Below are 17,095 nucleotides of genomic sequence, written 5' to 3' on the forward strand. Positions count from 1 at the left end.
GCCATTTGAAATGACTTTAGTTTTGTGTCATGTCTGTGATCTGCTTTTTTTCTACAAAATTAAACAACTGAATGAACATCCTCCGAGGCCGGTAATTCCATAATTATTGTCAGGGGTTGTACATCTATGAAAGTAGTAATTTGACATCAATTATGTATGTTTGGAAATTTCAGTGTTAATTTCCTAACGAACTAAAATGCAGTTTTCCAAAGGGTTGGTTGTCTTTTCTTAGTCCCAGAAGACTCTTTTTTTTTTATTATTCTTATTATTATTTGTGACCGTAGAAAGGTTGTTAGTGTTATGTTTCGGACGCGGTCGGAGCACCGACCCAGCATAAAATAAGCAGAGCACGGTTCAAAAGGTAACAGAATTTAATAAACATAACAGTGAGTGAAGTGCTAAAACTAAAAAGTCCGCGGTCTGGTGAGGTGGAAACACGGCGCGCTCTCAACAGCGTAAACGGTCCGGAGCCACAGCAGTTCGGACCCAGGGACCCCGCCGACACCCCCCAGGTGGCCGCGACAAACCAGTCTGTGAAGAAAGAAAACATGGAGGTGAGTCCAACCCACACAAAGAACACAACTCAAAGGTGCACGCAATCAGCAAACACTTCCTGGCTTAAATCTATACATCAGCTTCTCACCCTGCAGGCACGGAACAACTCAGTTCAAATCTCCACTGCAGCAGAAGCTGATTAGACAATTAGCATAACGTGACAGCTCGATACACAAGGTGTGAGGGACACCAACTCCACTGTCATTACTTCATAAAAGTCACCAAAACCAAATTACCTCAGGAAGTGTGCTGAAGAGCGTGAGACCTCACCCAATCCTCCTTCACAGACTGTGGCGTCAAACCTGGAGCGGTCTCTGCGTCCGTGATGGTGAGATTGTTCTCCTGACGTCGATCTCACACGTCTGCTCACAAGGTCGAGTCTCTGGCAATCACACACTGTGCATTCAAGGTTTAAATGCAGCAATCTCTGATCAAGACAGAATACACCACAGCTGTGAGTCCTGATGACCTGCACGTGAAAACAAGCCTCAGGTGTTCAGGGTGAGGTCCTAATGCTCAGCCACTCAGTCCTGAATGCATACCACCTGGTGGGAGAAACAGAAAAACAAAAACCAAGCCAGCCAAACACCCCAGCACACAACAGTTAGATGAACGCAGGGTTGATAGATCCACCTGCGGAGGAGGGATGACTGGAAGTTGGTCATGAACTACATTTTAAGGAATGAACTTTCACATGATGGTGATGTTAAAAAAGGCAAACTCCTTGAACCAAAAATCACTAACTGAGATGCTCCACCCCTTGTTACATCTAGTTTTCTTCTGAATTTTAATAAAACCTATTTCAGGTTTGGTTCCCACCAAGCTTTGTGAAAATAGCTCATTATTTTTTGATCAGTTCTGTTGATGATCCACCAAACATGCGTACACAAACATTCTCCTGATGGAGGCGCGGTGGATTCTTGTCATTCTGAGCACATGTTGTCTAACCATAGTGTTTATTTGTGTGTCAGATAAACAACATGAAGGTTAAATTTAAGGAAACTCTGGAGCGCTGTGATAACTTGGAGCAACGACTTGGAGAAATAACTAAGGACAAGCAAGGCATTGAGAAAAAGTAGGTGAAGGTTGACATTTTTGGTCCTTCAAACTGGTTGCGTTGTTTTCTTTTATCATATTGTAGCCTAATTTTGCTAACTGACACTAATTTCCATTGTGGTGTCACCCACATTGTCCATAGTGAATCTGGTAATTACAGACTACAGTTTGAAATGAAGCCTTACGTTAAGATTTGGCCTCTGGTGCCCCCAAAGTGAAGGATATGACAGCTTCCTGTGGGGGCCTAAAGCTCTGGGTTTGGTCACTTGAAACATGGCTTCGTACTGCTGATATCTACCTCTCCATCTGACATCAGGTGTATGCAGTTGAACAATCGAGTAGTGAAGCTGAGCCAAGAGCTGAAGGAGGAACAGGAAATGAACCGTTGTCTAAGAGCCAATCAGACACAGCTTCAGGCGCAACTGGCAGAGGAAGAGCGCAAAGGCACAGAAAACGGTGAGTCGGAAAGCAGTGAGAAGATTTCAACAGCTGTGACCAAACTACAGCTTTTCTAACCGTGTTTTTTCCAAACTATCCTAATGTAATTAATTATATTTGCCAACATTAATTTTGACTGCTGAATAATTTCCCATTAATAAAATAAAGCATGCAGCACACCTGTATAGGTTTATCATTACTGGTAGAGCAATTAATCAGGAAGCTGATTAATGTAGTAAATTAAATGCAGTGTGATAGAATTGACCTTGGCTGATGTCTGCACTCAAGGCCAGTTTCAGGGGAAAAAAAATACACTTTTGCAGTCACATCTGACAAATGGGCTCGTCAGTGTGGCTTCTGTGGAATGACGATCAAACTCTACCGTGTCATTTTACAGGTGGGCGTCTTAAATCAGGGGATGGGTGTTTTGAAATGATGAATGATGGGAATCTTGCCAATGATGAATTTAATGTTACATGACAGAAAAAGCAAATGTTAATTTCACTACAGCTGTTTTGTTTGCTTTGTCAATATGATTAAATTGTGTTGCACCACGTGCAAACAACAAACATATTGGCATCATCAGCTGCCCTGTTTTCTAAACATCAGCACGGGTCAGAAGCAAACCCCGTAACTGCCTGCCCCTCTTTAAGCACTAATACTTTGTAATGTCCAGTATTTAACATATTTGTTGAATTATGACATCACTTATATAATGAGTGATGTCATCATAATCTAGCAACTGCTTCTTTTTTTTTCACCTTCAGTATCTTCACTCAGATATCAGTCAGTCAGTCAGTCAGTGGTTTTCTGTACTCACGTGGACTGGACGCCAGTCTTTCGCAGGACCACATAAAGACAGGCAAACACAAACACCTGTGGTCAAATTAAAGTTTCCAGTTTACTGAACCTGCATGTCTTTGGATGTGGAGGGAAACCGGCACGCCCAGAGGGAACCCACGCAAACACGGGGAGAACATGCAACCTCCACACAGAAAGACCCAAGTGAACATGTGACTTTCTTGCTGTGAGACAACACCTCTAACCACCAAGTCACTGTGCTGCCGCTTTGAAAGATTTAATGAGACCCATAAATTAGAAAAATATGTAGTTTTTAATGTGTTTCTTCTCCTTGTAATCTCTGCACTTTGTTGCTGCTGCTGGATGAACACCACACTGACACCATAACCCAAAAACCAGTGTTATGATGTTTGACTGGTTCACAGACACAGTCTTTTAGCTTGAATTTGTTCTGCTTGTATAGTAAAGTGCATGCTGACATCTCAGCCTTGGAAATACTTTTGTTGTAAGTTTGCCTCGCGGCACTATCAAATGTCAGAGTGCAAAGTTTCAGTCTGTGTTTTAGACATGCCTGGTTCTTCCAACACAAGCTCACGCCACTTCATGATGGCATCACGAAAACAAAACTAATCTATGGTTCGTGATACTGTCACGAAAATGTGGTACTTTTCCGTGACTGGAGCACAAATTCATTTTGTGACAGTATCACAAAATGTGGGGTGATACGGGGTGGGGGGGTTGTGGGTGTTAGGGTTACGGGAGGGGATAGGATTAGAAATAGTAATAAAAATAAAAAAAAACATGTCACCAAAATGTGACTCATTTGTGACGGGAGCATGAAATAAAAGTGTGAGAGTGGGTTGGGTTCTTCCTTCACCTTTCAGCTCTGGTAATGAGGATGGCTTAAAGTGCACACACATTCCATTTATGTGGAAGGTGTATCCTCTCTTGTGAGTGGATTTTCAGATTTTCTTTACAAATTAAAGGTGTTCAGTTGGTTTACGTCTCCTGACTGTGCACCTGCACATGTAGCCAGTGGAAAGTATTTAATAACCACCACATGTTTGCTTTCAGCACTCACCCCCATATTTACTTCCTGCTCGGTCAGTTTCAGTTCCAGTAATTAAGCTATCTGTAGTGTAAGTAAATCTATTGTTTTACTTTATGCTGCAAAGATTCTGTTGTGAGTCATTCACACATGTCCTCGTCAGTGAGCTGGATTGAAGTTGTACAAATTTCAAACTGATAAGACTGTTCCTTTTTTTTAACAGCTTTGCTGCTCAATGATTTATAAGTCTTTCTCGTCATTTCCCTGGGTTGTTTGGAAGTGATTATTTATTCAGAACATTGTTTTGGTATCTTTGAGTATGACCTTTAAAGGATTTACAGTGCATTCAGAAAGGATTCACAGCGCTTCACTTATTCTTCACTTATGCCTTATTCCAGAATGGATGATTTTTTTTTTTTTTTTTTTTTTCAAAGTTCTACACACAACACCCATAATGGCAGTGTGTTTTTTTATTATTATTATTATTATTATTGCAAATTTAAAAAAAAATTTAAAAACAAAAATTATTAAATCACATGTATATAAGTATTCACAGCCTTTGCCATGAAGCTCAAAATTGAGCTCAGGTGCCTCCTGTTTCCACTGATCATCCTTGAGATGTTTCTACAGCTTAATTGGAGTCCACCTGGGGTCAATTCAGTTGATTGGACATGATTTAGAAAGACACACACCTGTCTACATATAAGGTCCCACAGTTGACAGTCAGAGCACAAACTAAGCATGAAGTCAAAGGAATTGTCTGTAGACTTCTGAGACAGGACTGTCTGGAGGCACAAATCTGGAGAAGGGAACAACATTTCTGCTGCTTTGAAGGTCCCAATGAGCACCGTGACCTCCATCATCTGTAAATGGAAGAAGTTCAGATCCACCAGGACTCTTCCTAGAGCTGGCCGTCTAAACTGAGTGATCGGGGGAGAAGGACCTTAGTTAGGGAGGTGACCAAGAACCTGATGGTCACTCTGTCAGAGCTCCAGCATTCCTCTGTGGAGAGAGGAGAACTTTCCAGAAGGACAACCATCTCTGCAGCAAATCCACCAATCAGGCCTGTATGGTAGAGTGACCAGACGGAAGCCACTCCTTAGTAAAAGGCACATGGCAGCCCGCCTGGAGTTTAACAAGACACCTGAAGGACTCTCAGACCAGGAGAAACAAAATTCTCTGATCTGATGAGTTTTTATTTTTTAATTAATTTGAAAAAAAAAATAACTTTTTTCATGTTGTCATTATGGGGTGTTGTGAGTAGAATTTTGAGGGAAAAAAAATGAATTTACTCCATTTTGGAATAAGGATGTAACATAAAAAAATGTGGAGAAAGTGAATATTTTGTGAATATTTTGTGGATGCACTGTGTACCACTGTGGTGAAAAATTGTATTCACAAAGTCTGAAACAGTTTAGTCATTATTGCAAATAGTGTGTCAGAGATTTATTTTCCCTGCAAAGAGAAGGTTCTTTGATTGCACAACACTAAAGAGCAATGTTGTATTGTGATAAGATGACCAGAAGAAGTTGTTGGTGCCTTGTGGTAATCGTTTCTTAATCTGTTGAAGACCCTCAAGAATGAAGATCTTCCAGTTATTGGCGAGACACACTGCACACAGACGAGTTCATCTTTAAGCACAGGAGGTTATACGATTCACTCAGTACAGAACCTGTAGCAGACTGACATCACAGACTGACGGTGGCTCACATCAGGGTGGTTGTTCCATCATTACAAACAGTAATGTGGAAAGCCCCATTACACCACCTGGAGTGTCCCTGCCACATCTCTCCTCCATTTCTTCATCATGCACCACTACAGGATGTAAGTGTAGCATCATCATACTACAAAGTTGGCTTTTAGAACATGAAAATTTCACCTTCATGTAGCATTTGCCCCACGACAGATGCCTGAAAGTCAACATGGGTGGGTTCATGAGTTCATCTGTTTGTTCTGTCAGTTTTACTTCATTGTGTGGTTAGATTGTGAACTGTTGTTGTAGTTTGGATTTTTTTTCCTCAGTTATGTTCTTGGCTTTAATTTCAATTTTCAATTTATTTTCATTTATATAGCACCAAATCACAACAGAGTTGCCTCAAGGTGCTTCACACAAGTAAGGTCTAACCTTACTAACCCCCAGAGCAACAGCTGAGGAAGAAACCTCAAGTAGACCAGACTCAAAGGGGTGACCCTCTCCCTGGGCCATGATACAGACATAAATTACAAAACAATTCACAAAACGAACATACAGGAAATGTTGCCGGTGCACAGGACAGGAGGGTTACAGAAACAGACACCAAATCCATCTCTGGATGGAGCTGCACCTCAAACAGAGAGAAGAAAAACAGAATCAGGCAGCAGAAAGAAAACAAATACAGTATAATTTGTCAGCATTAAGCAACAAGGAGAAACAGAAGAAATACTAAGGTGATCGCCGGCTACTAGCCCTAAACTTCACTAAAAGACCCAGAATTTAGATAAAGTTGAGGCGTGGCATGCTCCGTTTACTAACAAAACTAAAGGAGTTAAAAGCATAGTAACATACTATACCAGTATGCTAGCCATACGAAAGGGAAATAAGTGCGTCTTAAATCTGGACTTGAAAGTCTCCACAGAATCTGACTGTTTTCATGATGCAGGGAGATCATTCAACAGAACAGGGGCACGATAAGAGAAACTCTGTGACCCACAGACTTTTTATTCACCCTAGGACACAAAGTAGTCCTGCAACCCTGAGAACGCAAGCCCAGGCTGGGACGTAGGGTTTAATTAGGGTCCGCTAAGTAGGAGGTGCCAGTCTGTGAACAATTTTATAGGTTAATAGCAGAACCTTGGAAGAAAGCAGTCCTCATAATATCTCTATGTGGAGGTCAAAGGACAACATAGGATTAAAAATAGCAGGGTGTAATGGTTGGGTTAAGGCTAACATTTTTCTACATAGTAACGGTGAAAAACATTTAGAAACCCTGTTGGCTCCTGCCTGCTATGTATTTTGCATCAGTAAGGTAGCTGAGAGGAGCTGAGCTCAACTCTACCCCAGCAGAAGGGGCCTGTCCACCAGACTACCACAAAAAAAAAGTCATTACTGTCAGTTACAAATGAAAAAAAATGACATATTCACAAAGCACATTTATTTGTAAAGACCAACACACACACATTCTATTGTGTTGATTTTGACACAGAATGAATTAGTCAACCAATCAGTATGAGCAGAGGCTATGTTTACCCATAATCCCTTTGGGCATCTGTGTGTTAATGTTCAAATCTTCAGAATTAGTGCATGCTTTTAAAATTAACAGATATGTTTATATATTCATTTATATACATTTTAAGAGTTTACATTCATGTAGTTATTCTATCCGGATTATTTGATTTATAAATAAAACCATAATCAAACCTACTTCCTTTCAAATGTTCTGCTTCAAACGGCTGAAAACCCGCTGTATGCTGGCAACGTAATAACGCTTCCCTACGCAGTGGGCAGGCGCACAAAGACAGAAGTGCTGACTCATTGGCTGTGTTAGAGTTTGTGGTCATCTTTGATTCTGTCAGAAGCGTTGGCCGTGTTTAAACTCAAAATCGGGTTGTTACTAGCTAAGAATGTACTGGCGGCAATACTGAAAGTTAGCAGTTAGCTGTAGCTTACGATAATTTTTTTTTTTTTTTTTTTTTGGGCAGTTTATCGGTTTTGCGTTATAAAAGATAACTTTTCAATTAGCTGATTAGCGGTTATCGAAGCTAACTTTTTCGTTAGCGGTGCCCACCACTGCAGCTGATGCAGTTGTCATTTTCTGTCTTATTTTAGTTCGGTTCCGTTTTCAGAAAAGGAGGGGGGTGGTGGCCAAGTGATTAATGCGCTTGGTTTCAGTTCAGAAGGTTCCAGGTTCAAATCCCACCCCTGCCACATTTCTCCATGTAATGTAGAGTTGCGTCAGGAGGGCATCCGGCGTAAAACTTGTGCCAATTCAACATGCAGATCCACCTTGGATTTGCTGTGGCGACCCCAAGTGCAAAACAAGGGAGCAGCCGAAGGGACTTACTTACTCCGTTTTCAGAAAAGGGCCTGGATAAAGTGTGTCAGTCATTTTCTGTTAAAAGCGGACAACAGATTGATGCTAATGGATTTTGACCTGCTAATTCAAACGTTGCTGTTGCTGGGATTGTATCTTTACCCAATAATTTGCATAAAACATGGCCACGTGTTTGATCAAATTTTCTACATGTTTGCTGTATTGGCTATAAATAAAATGAAACTTAAAATTTTGTCAATTTCTCTTTTTATTTCTATTAACACTGGTGTTATTGGATCATCATTTGCTGAAAGACAGAATTTGCAAACAGGCTGTAGGTAGTTGATGCACATTGAGAGATGATGAACGCAGCCACAACTACCATCTGAAATGCATCAGTGGTGACAGAGATCATACAAAATCTGTTTTGCCAGTCTCACTGAGGATGGATCAGCTCATCCCTTCAACATAATCATCCAGCAGCCCACATCTTTAGAAGAGAGTATGACAGGTTGTGACTTTGTAGGACGAGGTCCTTATTTATAGTCTCCGGTAGCTGCTAAAAAAAAAAAGCAACCAAACAAACATGAAGCACATCGTACGTCCGTTTGCTGTTAATCATGTAACAGGGACACACATTCTGATCCGACTTAGTCACTGCATCAGCCACACCAAGACATGAAGAAACTGTAGGAAAATGTTGCAGTTTGAGTTTCCATAAGGCATATATGTGGTATTTCAAATGTTTGTCCTGGTTAAGCTTTGCCAATGGAGCTGTCTGTCACTCAAATAACAAGATACCAATCATATAACTTAACTTAATATAACATAATCTAAGCCTGAGTAATTAAATAAAGTTAAAAGTTTAAATGCAATTTCTTTTATAGAATAGCTGGCCAAATGATAAGTCGCATTCTGTGATAGGTGGTTGTGTATTTCAGTGTTAAATAACAAAACATGCAAGAAAGTTTAAAACCATTAACAGTGGAGTTTAACGCGGACACTGCGCTGATGAAGGTCTGTTAATTGATATCTTCTTATAAATGCATTAGATTAAAGGCTGCGTGGTTTTCAGTCGTAAGGGTCATATATCAAACAGAGCGTTACTTATGACTAAGCTGCTGGCTCAAGTTACAGCCTCAGATGATGAACACTTGATCCACCCATGTTGGATTTAGTCACCTTGGGTGGCACCAATACGTGGTAAAAATCAGGTCTGGACTGGACTGTAATACCTGGGTAGAGAATATGAAAACAAGCTTTATTATTCCAAAAACTGTTGAAAGACAATAAGACATTTTTGTTTTTGTTCAATGGGGCCAAACAGTTTTAAGAAAATAATGCTGCTGGAACCTCAGTTTCCCTGAGAGAGTCTTCCCAAGGGATTAATAAATTTCTATCTAATCTAATTTCTTACCCACTCTTCAGGCATCCTGTCACTTTTCAAGATTTTATTAAACAATCTGGCTGAAAATGCCACTGCCATTTCTCCTAAATATTTCCGTGCATCTGCTGGTATATCATTGCTACTAACTGAATTCCACTCAACATCCTCTTTATAGGGCTTACTTCATCCTAACTAATCTCTTGCACTCCCCCCCCCCCCCCCCCCCCCCCCCGATTGCCTTGCATCAGTGAGAAGTTGGATGTCTACAAACTTCCTAACCCTCTGATAAACTGAATGATGGTTCTTGGTCCACTGAGACATCGGCATCAATTTGACCAGCTAGTGCTTTGGCCTAGGCTCGTGTGCATACATCATACTGACAAAGTGAGGAACCTTGGGGTAATTTTTGATCCTTCGTTGTCCTTTGACATCCACATTAGAAATATTACTAGGACTGCTTTCTTCCACCTGTGAATATAGCGAAGATTCGTCCCATCCTCTCTGTGGCTGATGCTGAGACCCCGGATCCATGCATTTATCTCTTCTAGATGGACTACTGCAATGTTCTATTTTTCTGGTTTACCACAGTCCAGCATTAGGGCTCTCTGAAAGAAAGTTCGACCACATTACACCCATTTTGGCGTCTCTTCACTGGCTTCCTGTCCTTACGTACCGGCCTGGGCTTTGCGTTCTCAGGATGCAGGACTACTTTGTGTCCCTAGGGTGAATAAGAAGTCTTTGGTCACAGAGCTTTCTCTTATCGTGCCCCTGTTTGTGGAATGATCTCCCTGCATCAATAAAACAGTCAGATTCTGTGGAGACTTTCAAGTCCAGACTTAAAACGTACTATTTTCCCTTTCGTATGGCTAGCGGTATAGTATGTTACTATGCTTCTTACCTCTTTTAATTCATTTAGTTAGTAAACGGAGCGTGCCGCGGCCTCAACTTGATCTAAATTCTGGGTCTTTTAGTGAAGCTAAGGTCTAGTGGCCAGAGATCACCTTAGTATTTCTTCTGTTTTTCTTGCTGACAAATTATACTGTATTTGTTGTCTTTCTGCGATATCAGTATCCCCCCACAAACAAAAAATTGGAGGGTTTACAGGAATCATCCTGTTTGTCCACCTGTGCATTCTTTGGTGGATTTGTCACATAATGATGGCAAACTATAAAAAGAGGGGAGGTGATGGTCTAGTGGTTAAGTGTTGGGCTTGAGACCAGAGGATCCTCTGTTCAAATCCCAGCCTGACTGGAAAATCACTAAGGACCCTTGGGCAAGGTCCTTAATCCCCTAGTTGCTCCTGGTGTGTAGTGAACGCCTTGTGTGGCAGCAGCCTGACATTCAGGGTGAATGTGAGGCATTATTGTAAAGCGCTTTGAGTGTCTGATGCAGATGGAAAAGCGGTATATAAATGCAGTCCATTTACCATTTAAGATGTGCATGAAGGAAAATAATTCTGGTCTGTCTTCTTTAAAGGGACATAATTTGTGTTTGTGTGTCATACTGTAGAATATAGTGCGACTTTGTCACCATGACACCTCCCAAACCACTTTTTTTTTTCTTTTGTAATCCCTGTAACAACACACAAAGCAAGCAGAGGAAGAATAACGTCCCTGTCATGTGGAGCGCACAGAGCTCGTCTGTATGTGTCTGCTGCTTCTCCACAGCAGATGCTGACTGATCGCTGATAACTTTACCAGCACTGTTTTTTTTTTTAGAAGTTGTACTATGTGTTCTCTCCCCCCCATCCTAAACATGTCGGCGTGCTCTCTGGTCTCTTCACAGGCGAGCGTAAGGACGTGCTCATAACAGAGCTGCAGGAGCAGCTGAGAGATGTGATGTTTTATCTGGAGGCCCAGCAGCAGATCGAGCACCTGCCCCCAGAGGCTCGCACTGAGATCCAGGAGGGACAGATCAACATCGCCGCGGGCGCCGACGATGACAGCGCGGGAGCAGGCCCGTCTTGTGTCCGGGGCAGGAGGGGACGTCTCAGGAAGAGGAAGTAGTGTGAAAAGAAGGCCGTCGCGTGCGTGTCACTGAGCTCAGTCGAGCCTGTGAAAGTTGAATCTGAAATGATTCAGAAATGCAGACTGGAATTAAATCACAGTAGATACGGAGCTTCATAAGGAACAAACGGTACCTGCCTGTGCAAGAATAAATGTGCCGGAGTGCTTTAGCCACAGTGACCTTTGTGACTCCCAAATATATTTATTTGTGCAATGTACATATATTCTGTTTCCATATCTAAAAATAAGGTCTAGTTTGCTCATGGATTGTATTATTTTAAACAAGAACTTATTTTGGTTCTTTAGTTTTCTCTTGTTACACACAGTGTAATTATCTAGTAGTATTTTGTTTTTTGTTTTTTTTGGTCAAGTTAACTTTGTATGAAGGAAAATCAGGACTGAGTTGTATTTGTTTAAGTTGCTTTAGGCTAGAGTTTTGTTTGCTCCAAATAAATGCTTCAGATTTCTGATATTTGCACTGAAGTTGAGTCAGGATGATGAAGCAAAGCTGCTTAGAGGTGGATGGTAAATTGGTGGTGTTGGTTTTTTGTGCAGAGCAGGCGATTCAGTAGGATCAGGAGTTTGTTTGACCGTGTGTCTCCTTTGACAAAACACTTTTTATGTGCTTTGTCTTTGGCCATCCAACTGTAAATGGGTACCAGCCTTGACTGGGGAGCTAACCTGTGATGGATTGGCGTCCCATGCACACAGAGTCATAAACTCTTGCTGTGGAATCTGGTGATGAGCAGCTGCACCAAAAGGCCTCGGGGTCTCCAGACATCTTACTACTTCTTGGTTTTATGTGATAACTTGAGAAGCGTTTTGGGATGTTGCCGTCTTTAACGTACAGTAGTGTTCAGAATAATAGTAGTGCTATGTGACTAAAAGATTAATCCAGGTTTTGAGTATATTTCTTATTGTTACATGGGAAACAAGGTACCAGTAGATTCAGTAGATTCTCACAAATCCAACAAGACCAAGCATTCATGATATGCACACTCTTAAGGCTATGAAATTGGGCTATTAGTTAAAAAAAAAAGTAGAAAAGGGGGTGTTCACAATAATAGTAGCATCTGCTGTTGATGCTACAAACTCAAAACTATTATGTTCAACCTGCTTTTTTAGCAATCCTGTGAATCACTAAACTAGTATTTAGTTGTATAACCACAGTTTTTCATGATTTCCTCACATCTGCGAGGCATGGAGTCAACCAACTTGTGGCACCTTGTGACATTGTGACATTGTTCAGAAGAACAGCGTAGTTTCATTAAAAAGTTGATTGGAGAGGGGAAAACGTATACGCAGGTGCAAAAAATTATAGGCTGTTCATCTACAATGATCTCTAATGCTTTAAAATGGACAAAAAAAAAAAAACACGCATGGAAGAAAATGGAAAACAACCATCAGAATGGCAAAGGCTCACCCATTGATCAGCTCCAGGATGATCAAAGACAGTCTGGAGTTACCTGTAAGTGCTGTGACAGTTAGAAGACGCCTGTGTGAAGCTAATTTATTTGCAATAATCCCCCGCAAAGTCCCTCTGTTAAATAAAAGACATGTACAGAAGAGGTTACAATTTGCCAAAGAACACATCAACTGGCCTAAAGAGAAATGGAGGAATATTTTGTGGACCGATGAGAGTAAAATTGTTCTTTTTGGGTCCAAGGGCCGCAGACAGTTTGTGAGACGACCCCCAAACTCTGAATTCAAGCCACAGTTCACAGTGAAGACAGTGAAGCATGGTGGTGCAAGCATCATGATATGGGCATGTTTCTCCTATGGTGTTGGGCCTATATATCACATACCAGGTATCATGGATCAGTTTGGATATGTCAAAATACTTGAAGAGGTCATGTTGCCTTATGCTGAAGAGGACATGCCCTTGAAATGGGTGTTTCAACAAGACAATGACCCCAAGCACACTAGTAAACCAGCAAAATCCTGGTTCCAAACCAACAAAATTAATGTTTTGGAGTGGCCTGCCAAATCCCCAGACCTAAATCCAATTGAGAACTTGTGGGGTGACATCAAAACTGTTTCTGAAGCAAAACCAAAAAATGTGAATGAATTGTGGAATGTTGTTAAAGAATCTTGGAGTGGAATAACAGCTGAAAGGTGCCACTAGTTGGTTGACTCCATGCCTTGCAGATGTGAAGAAATCATGAAAAACTGTGGTTATACAACTAAATACTAGTTTAGTGATTCACAGGATTGATAAAAAAGCAGTTTGAACATAATAGTTTTGAGTTTGTAGCATCAACAGCAGATGCTACTATTATTGTGAACACCCCCTTTTCTACTTTTTACTAATAGCCCAATTTCATAGCCTTAAGAGTGTGCATATCATGAATGCTTGGTCTTGTTGGATTTGTGAGAATCTACTGAATCTACTGGTACCTTGTTTCCCATGTAACAATAAGAAATATACTCAAAACCTGGATTAATCTTTTTAGTCACATAGCACTACTATTATTCTGAACACTACTATATGTTATTTCTTACCCCTACATGTCCTGTATGGCCATTTTGTAAACACTGGAACTGTAAATTTTGTGAAATGGAGGGGAAAAAACTTGATGTTTGAGGAGTCCAAGCACACTCTTCTTTCAGGTGATTGGTTTCTTGTCTTTTCACTATTTTAAGTTGTCACAAGTCGCATGAAAAGCTTTAGATGGATACGATTGGCCTCAAAAAAGAATTTTGGTGTAGAAACTATACCCATGTTTTTAATCTGTATCAAATATCTGTTTTGGACTTGTTCAAACCAAAAGGTTCTGGACAGAGACGATGACATGAGAACAAGTCGGGAAAACTGCTGAAGCTTGTGTTTTTCTACACTGACCTTTGCAACAGCAGATTTGTAGCTTTACTAGTTCTGAACCTGATGCTCTTCAGTTTATTGTTTTTATGATTGTTGACTTTGTGAACTAAAGACATGTGACGGAGTAACACGCTCCATGCAAATGTCATGAGAGTGAACAGGTTGTCTGTCCCTGAAAGTCCTGTTCCAGTTCTCCGGTTCAGAGTTGAGCTTCAACACGTCTGATGAAACCTGACTGACTTTTACAACCTGCTTCTGTCATGAGGACACTGAGCTCAGCGATGGCTAATTTCATCCTGCTGCAGAGTAACAGTTTACTCACAGCAGCATACAGAAAGTAAATTGTGTACAGAGCCGGATGTAAGGTCATCATGGGGCATAAAGATGTTTAATTCTTAAGGCTGGAGATGTGTGTGTTTTGTGAGAGGGCTTCATTGAGCTGAGTGACTTTGGTGAAACCTGTAAATGACGGGGCAGTGAGCTTCACTGAATGTGGTGGTGTTGGCCTTTATTTTGACACTGTCGGTGTAAAAATAGTCTGTGTTGGGGACAATATTCAGCGAGCTCTGCTTTTACAGCCTGTTTTTAGTCTGAGGCAAATGATGCTGTATGCAAATATCTGCAGCACAGTTTTCTGTTGGTGTGCAAATGTACATGTACACATGTTGTAAAGCTTCATCATTTTCTTAAACTTACTGTCATCTTTTGAACTTTATATTTTATTTAAAGGATGTGTTTTCTTTGTGTTAAAGTATTTCAGGTTTGTGTGGTTTTTTTTTTTTCTCTATAATTCACAAAATGACATTGATTTAAAGAGCCCCCCCCCCCCGGTTCATTCACGGATCAAAAGAAAATCATTTAAATTGAGTCTTTTCCCCCAGTTATTTAAAAAGTCGTCAAGTCAAATCATTTAAAAAAAAAAATTAAAAAAATAAACCTGCACAGTGCATAACAACATCATGTCAGTTGCTGAAATGAGTAATTGTAAGATTTTCCTACAAATGTCAAGGATTATAAAAAAGCCCTCCGTAAAGCTAGGACATCTTTCTACTCATCACTAATTGAAGAAAATAAGAACAACCCCAGGTTTCTTTTCAGCACTGTAGCCAGGCTGACAAAGAGTCAGAGCTCTATTGAGCTGAGTATTCCATTAACTTTAACTAGTAATGACTTCATGACTTTCTTTGCTAACAAAATTTTAACTATTAGAGAAAAAATTACTCATAACCATCCCAAAGACGTATCGTTATCTTTGGCTGTTTTCAGTGATGCCGGTATTTGGTTAGACTCTTTCTCTCCGATTGTTCTGTCTGAGTTATTTTCATTAGTTACTTCATCCAAACCATCAACATGTTTATTAGACCCCATTCCTACCAGGCTGCTCAAGGAAGCCCTACCATTATTTAATGCTTTGATCTTAATATGATCAATCTATCTTTGTTAGTTGACTATGTACCACAGGCTTTTAAGGTGGCAGTAATTAAACCATTACTTAAAAAGCCATCACTTGACCCAGCTATCTTAGCTAATTATAGGCCAATCTCCAACCTTCCTTTTCTCTCAAAAATTCTTGAAAGGGTAGTTGTAAAACAGCTAACATCATCTGCAGAGGAATGGTCTATTTGAAGAGTTTCAGTCAGGTTTTAGAATTCATCATAGTACAGAAACAGCATTAGTGAAGGTTACAAATGATCTTCTTATGGCCTCGGACAGTGGACTCATCTCTGTGCTTGTTCTGTTAGACCTCAGTGCTGCTTTTGATACTGTTGACCATAAAATTTTATTACAGAGATTAGAGCATGCCATAGGTATTAAAGGCACTGTGCTGCGGTGGTTTGAATCATATTTGTCTAATAGATTACAATTTGTTCATGTAAATGGGGAATCTTCTTCACAGACTAAAGTTAATTATGGAGTTCCACAAGGTTCTGTGCTAGGACCAATTTTATTCACTTTATACATGCATGCATACATATATATTGCTTAAATTTTCATTGTTATGCAGATGATACCCAGCTTTATCTATCCATGAAGCCAGAGGACACACACCAATTAGCTAAACTGCAGGATTGTCTTACAGACATAAAGACATGGATGACCTCTAATTTCCTGCTTTTAAACTCAGATAAAACTGAAGTTATTGTACTTGGCCCCACAAATCTTAGAAACATGGTGTCTAACCAGATCCTTACTCTGGATGGCATTACCCTGACCTCTAGTAATACTGTGAGAAATCTTGGAGTCATTTTTGATCAGGATATGTCATTCAAAGCGCATATTAAACAAATATGTAGGACTGCTTTTTTGCATTTACGCAATATCTCTAAAATCAGAAAGGTCTTGTCTCAGAGTGATGCTGAAAAACTAATTCATGCATTTATTTCCTCTAGGCTGGACTATTGTAATTCATTATTATCAGGTTGTCCTAAAAGTTCCCTAAAAAGCCTTCAGTTAATTCAAAATGCTGCAGCTAGAGTACTGACGGGGACTAGCAGGAGAGAGCATATCTCACCCATATTGGCCTCTCTTCATTGGCTTCCTGTTAATTCTAGAATAGAATTTAAAATTCTTCTTCTTACTTATAAGGTTTTGAATAATCAGGTCCCATCTTATCTTGGGGACCTCGTAGTACCATATCACCCCAATAGAGCTCTTCGCTCTCAGACTGCAGGCTTACTTGTAGTTCCTAGGGTTTGTAAGAGTAGAATGGGAGGCAGAGCCTTCAGCTTTCAGGCTCCTCTCCTGTGGAACCAGCTCCCAATTCAGATCAGGGAGACAGACACCCTCTCTACTTTTAAGATTAGGCTTAAAACTTTCCTTTTTGCTAAAGCTTATAGTTAGGGCTGGATCAGGTGACCCTAAACCATCCCTTAGTTATGCTGCTATAGACGTAGACTGCTGGGGGTTTCCCATGATGCACTGTTTCTTTCTCTTTTTGCTCTGTATGCACCACTCTGCATTTAATCATTAGTG

At 40.5% G+C, this 17,095-nt stretch overlaps 1 protein-coding gene across 1 annotated transcript in view; it reads left to right on the forward strand.

Moving 5' to 3' along the window:
• brap (BRCA1 associated protein) overlaps positions 1 to 12,249 on the forward strand; it is a 46,663-nt gene extending 34,414 nt beyond the window's left edge. The window contains 3 exon segments of the mRNA XM_034192055.1: positions 1,527 to 1,630; positions 1,928 to 2,067; positions 11,081 to 12,249. Of these exon segments, the coding sequence (XP_034047946.1) occupies positions 1,527 to 1,630; positions 1,928 to 2,067; positions 11,081 to 11,301 (465 nt within the window). The 3' untranslated portion in view covers positions 11,302 to 12,249.
• Positions 12,250 to 17,095: the final 4,846 nt, after the last annotated feature.

Source organism: Thalassophryne amazonica, chromosome 17, assembly GCF_902500255.1.
Source record: "Thalassophryne amazonica chromosome 17, fThaAma1.1, whole genome shotgun sequence".
Classification (NCBI taxonomy): Eukaryota; Metazoa; Chordata; class Actinopteri; order Batrachoidiformes; family Batrachoididae; genus Thalassophryne; species Thalassophryne amazonica.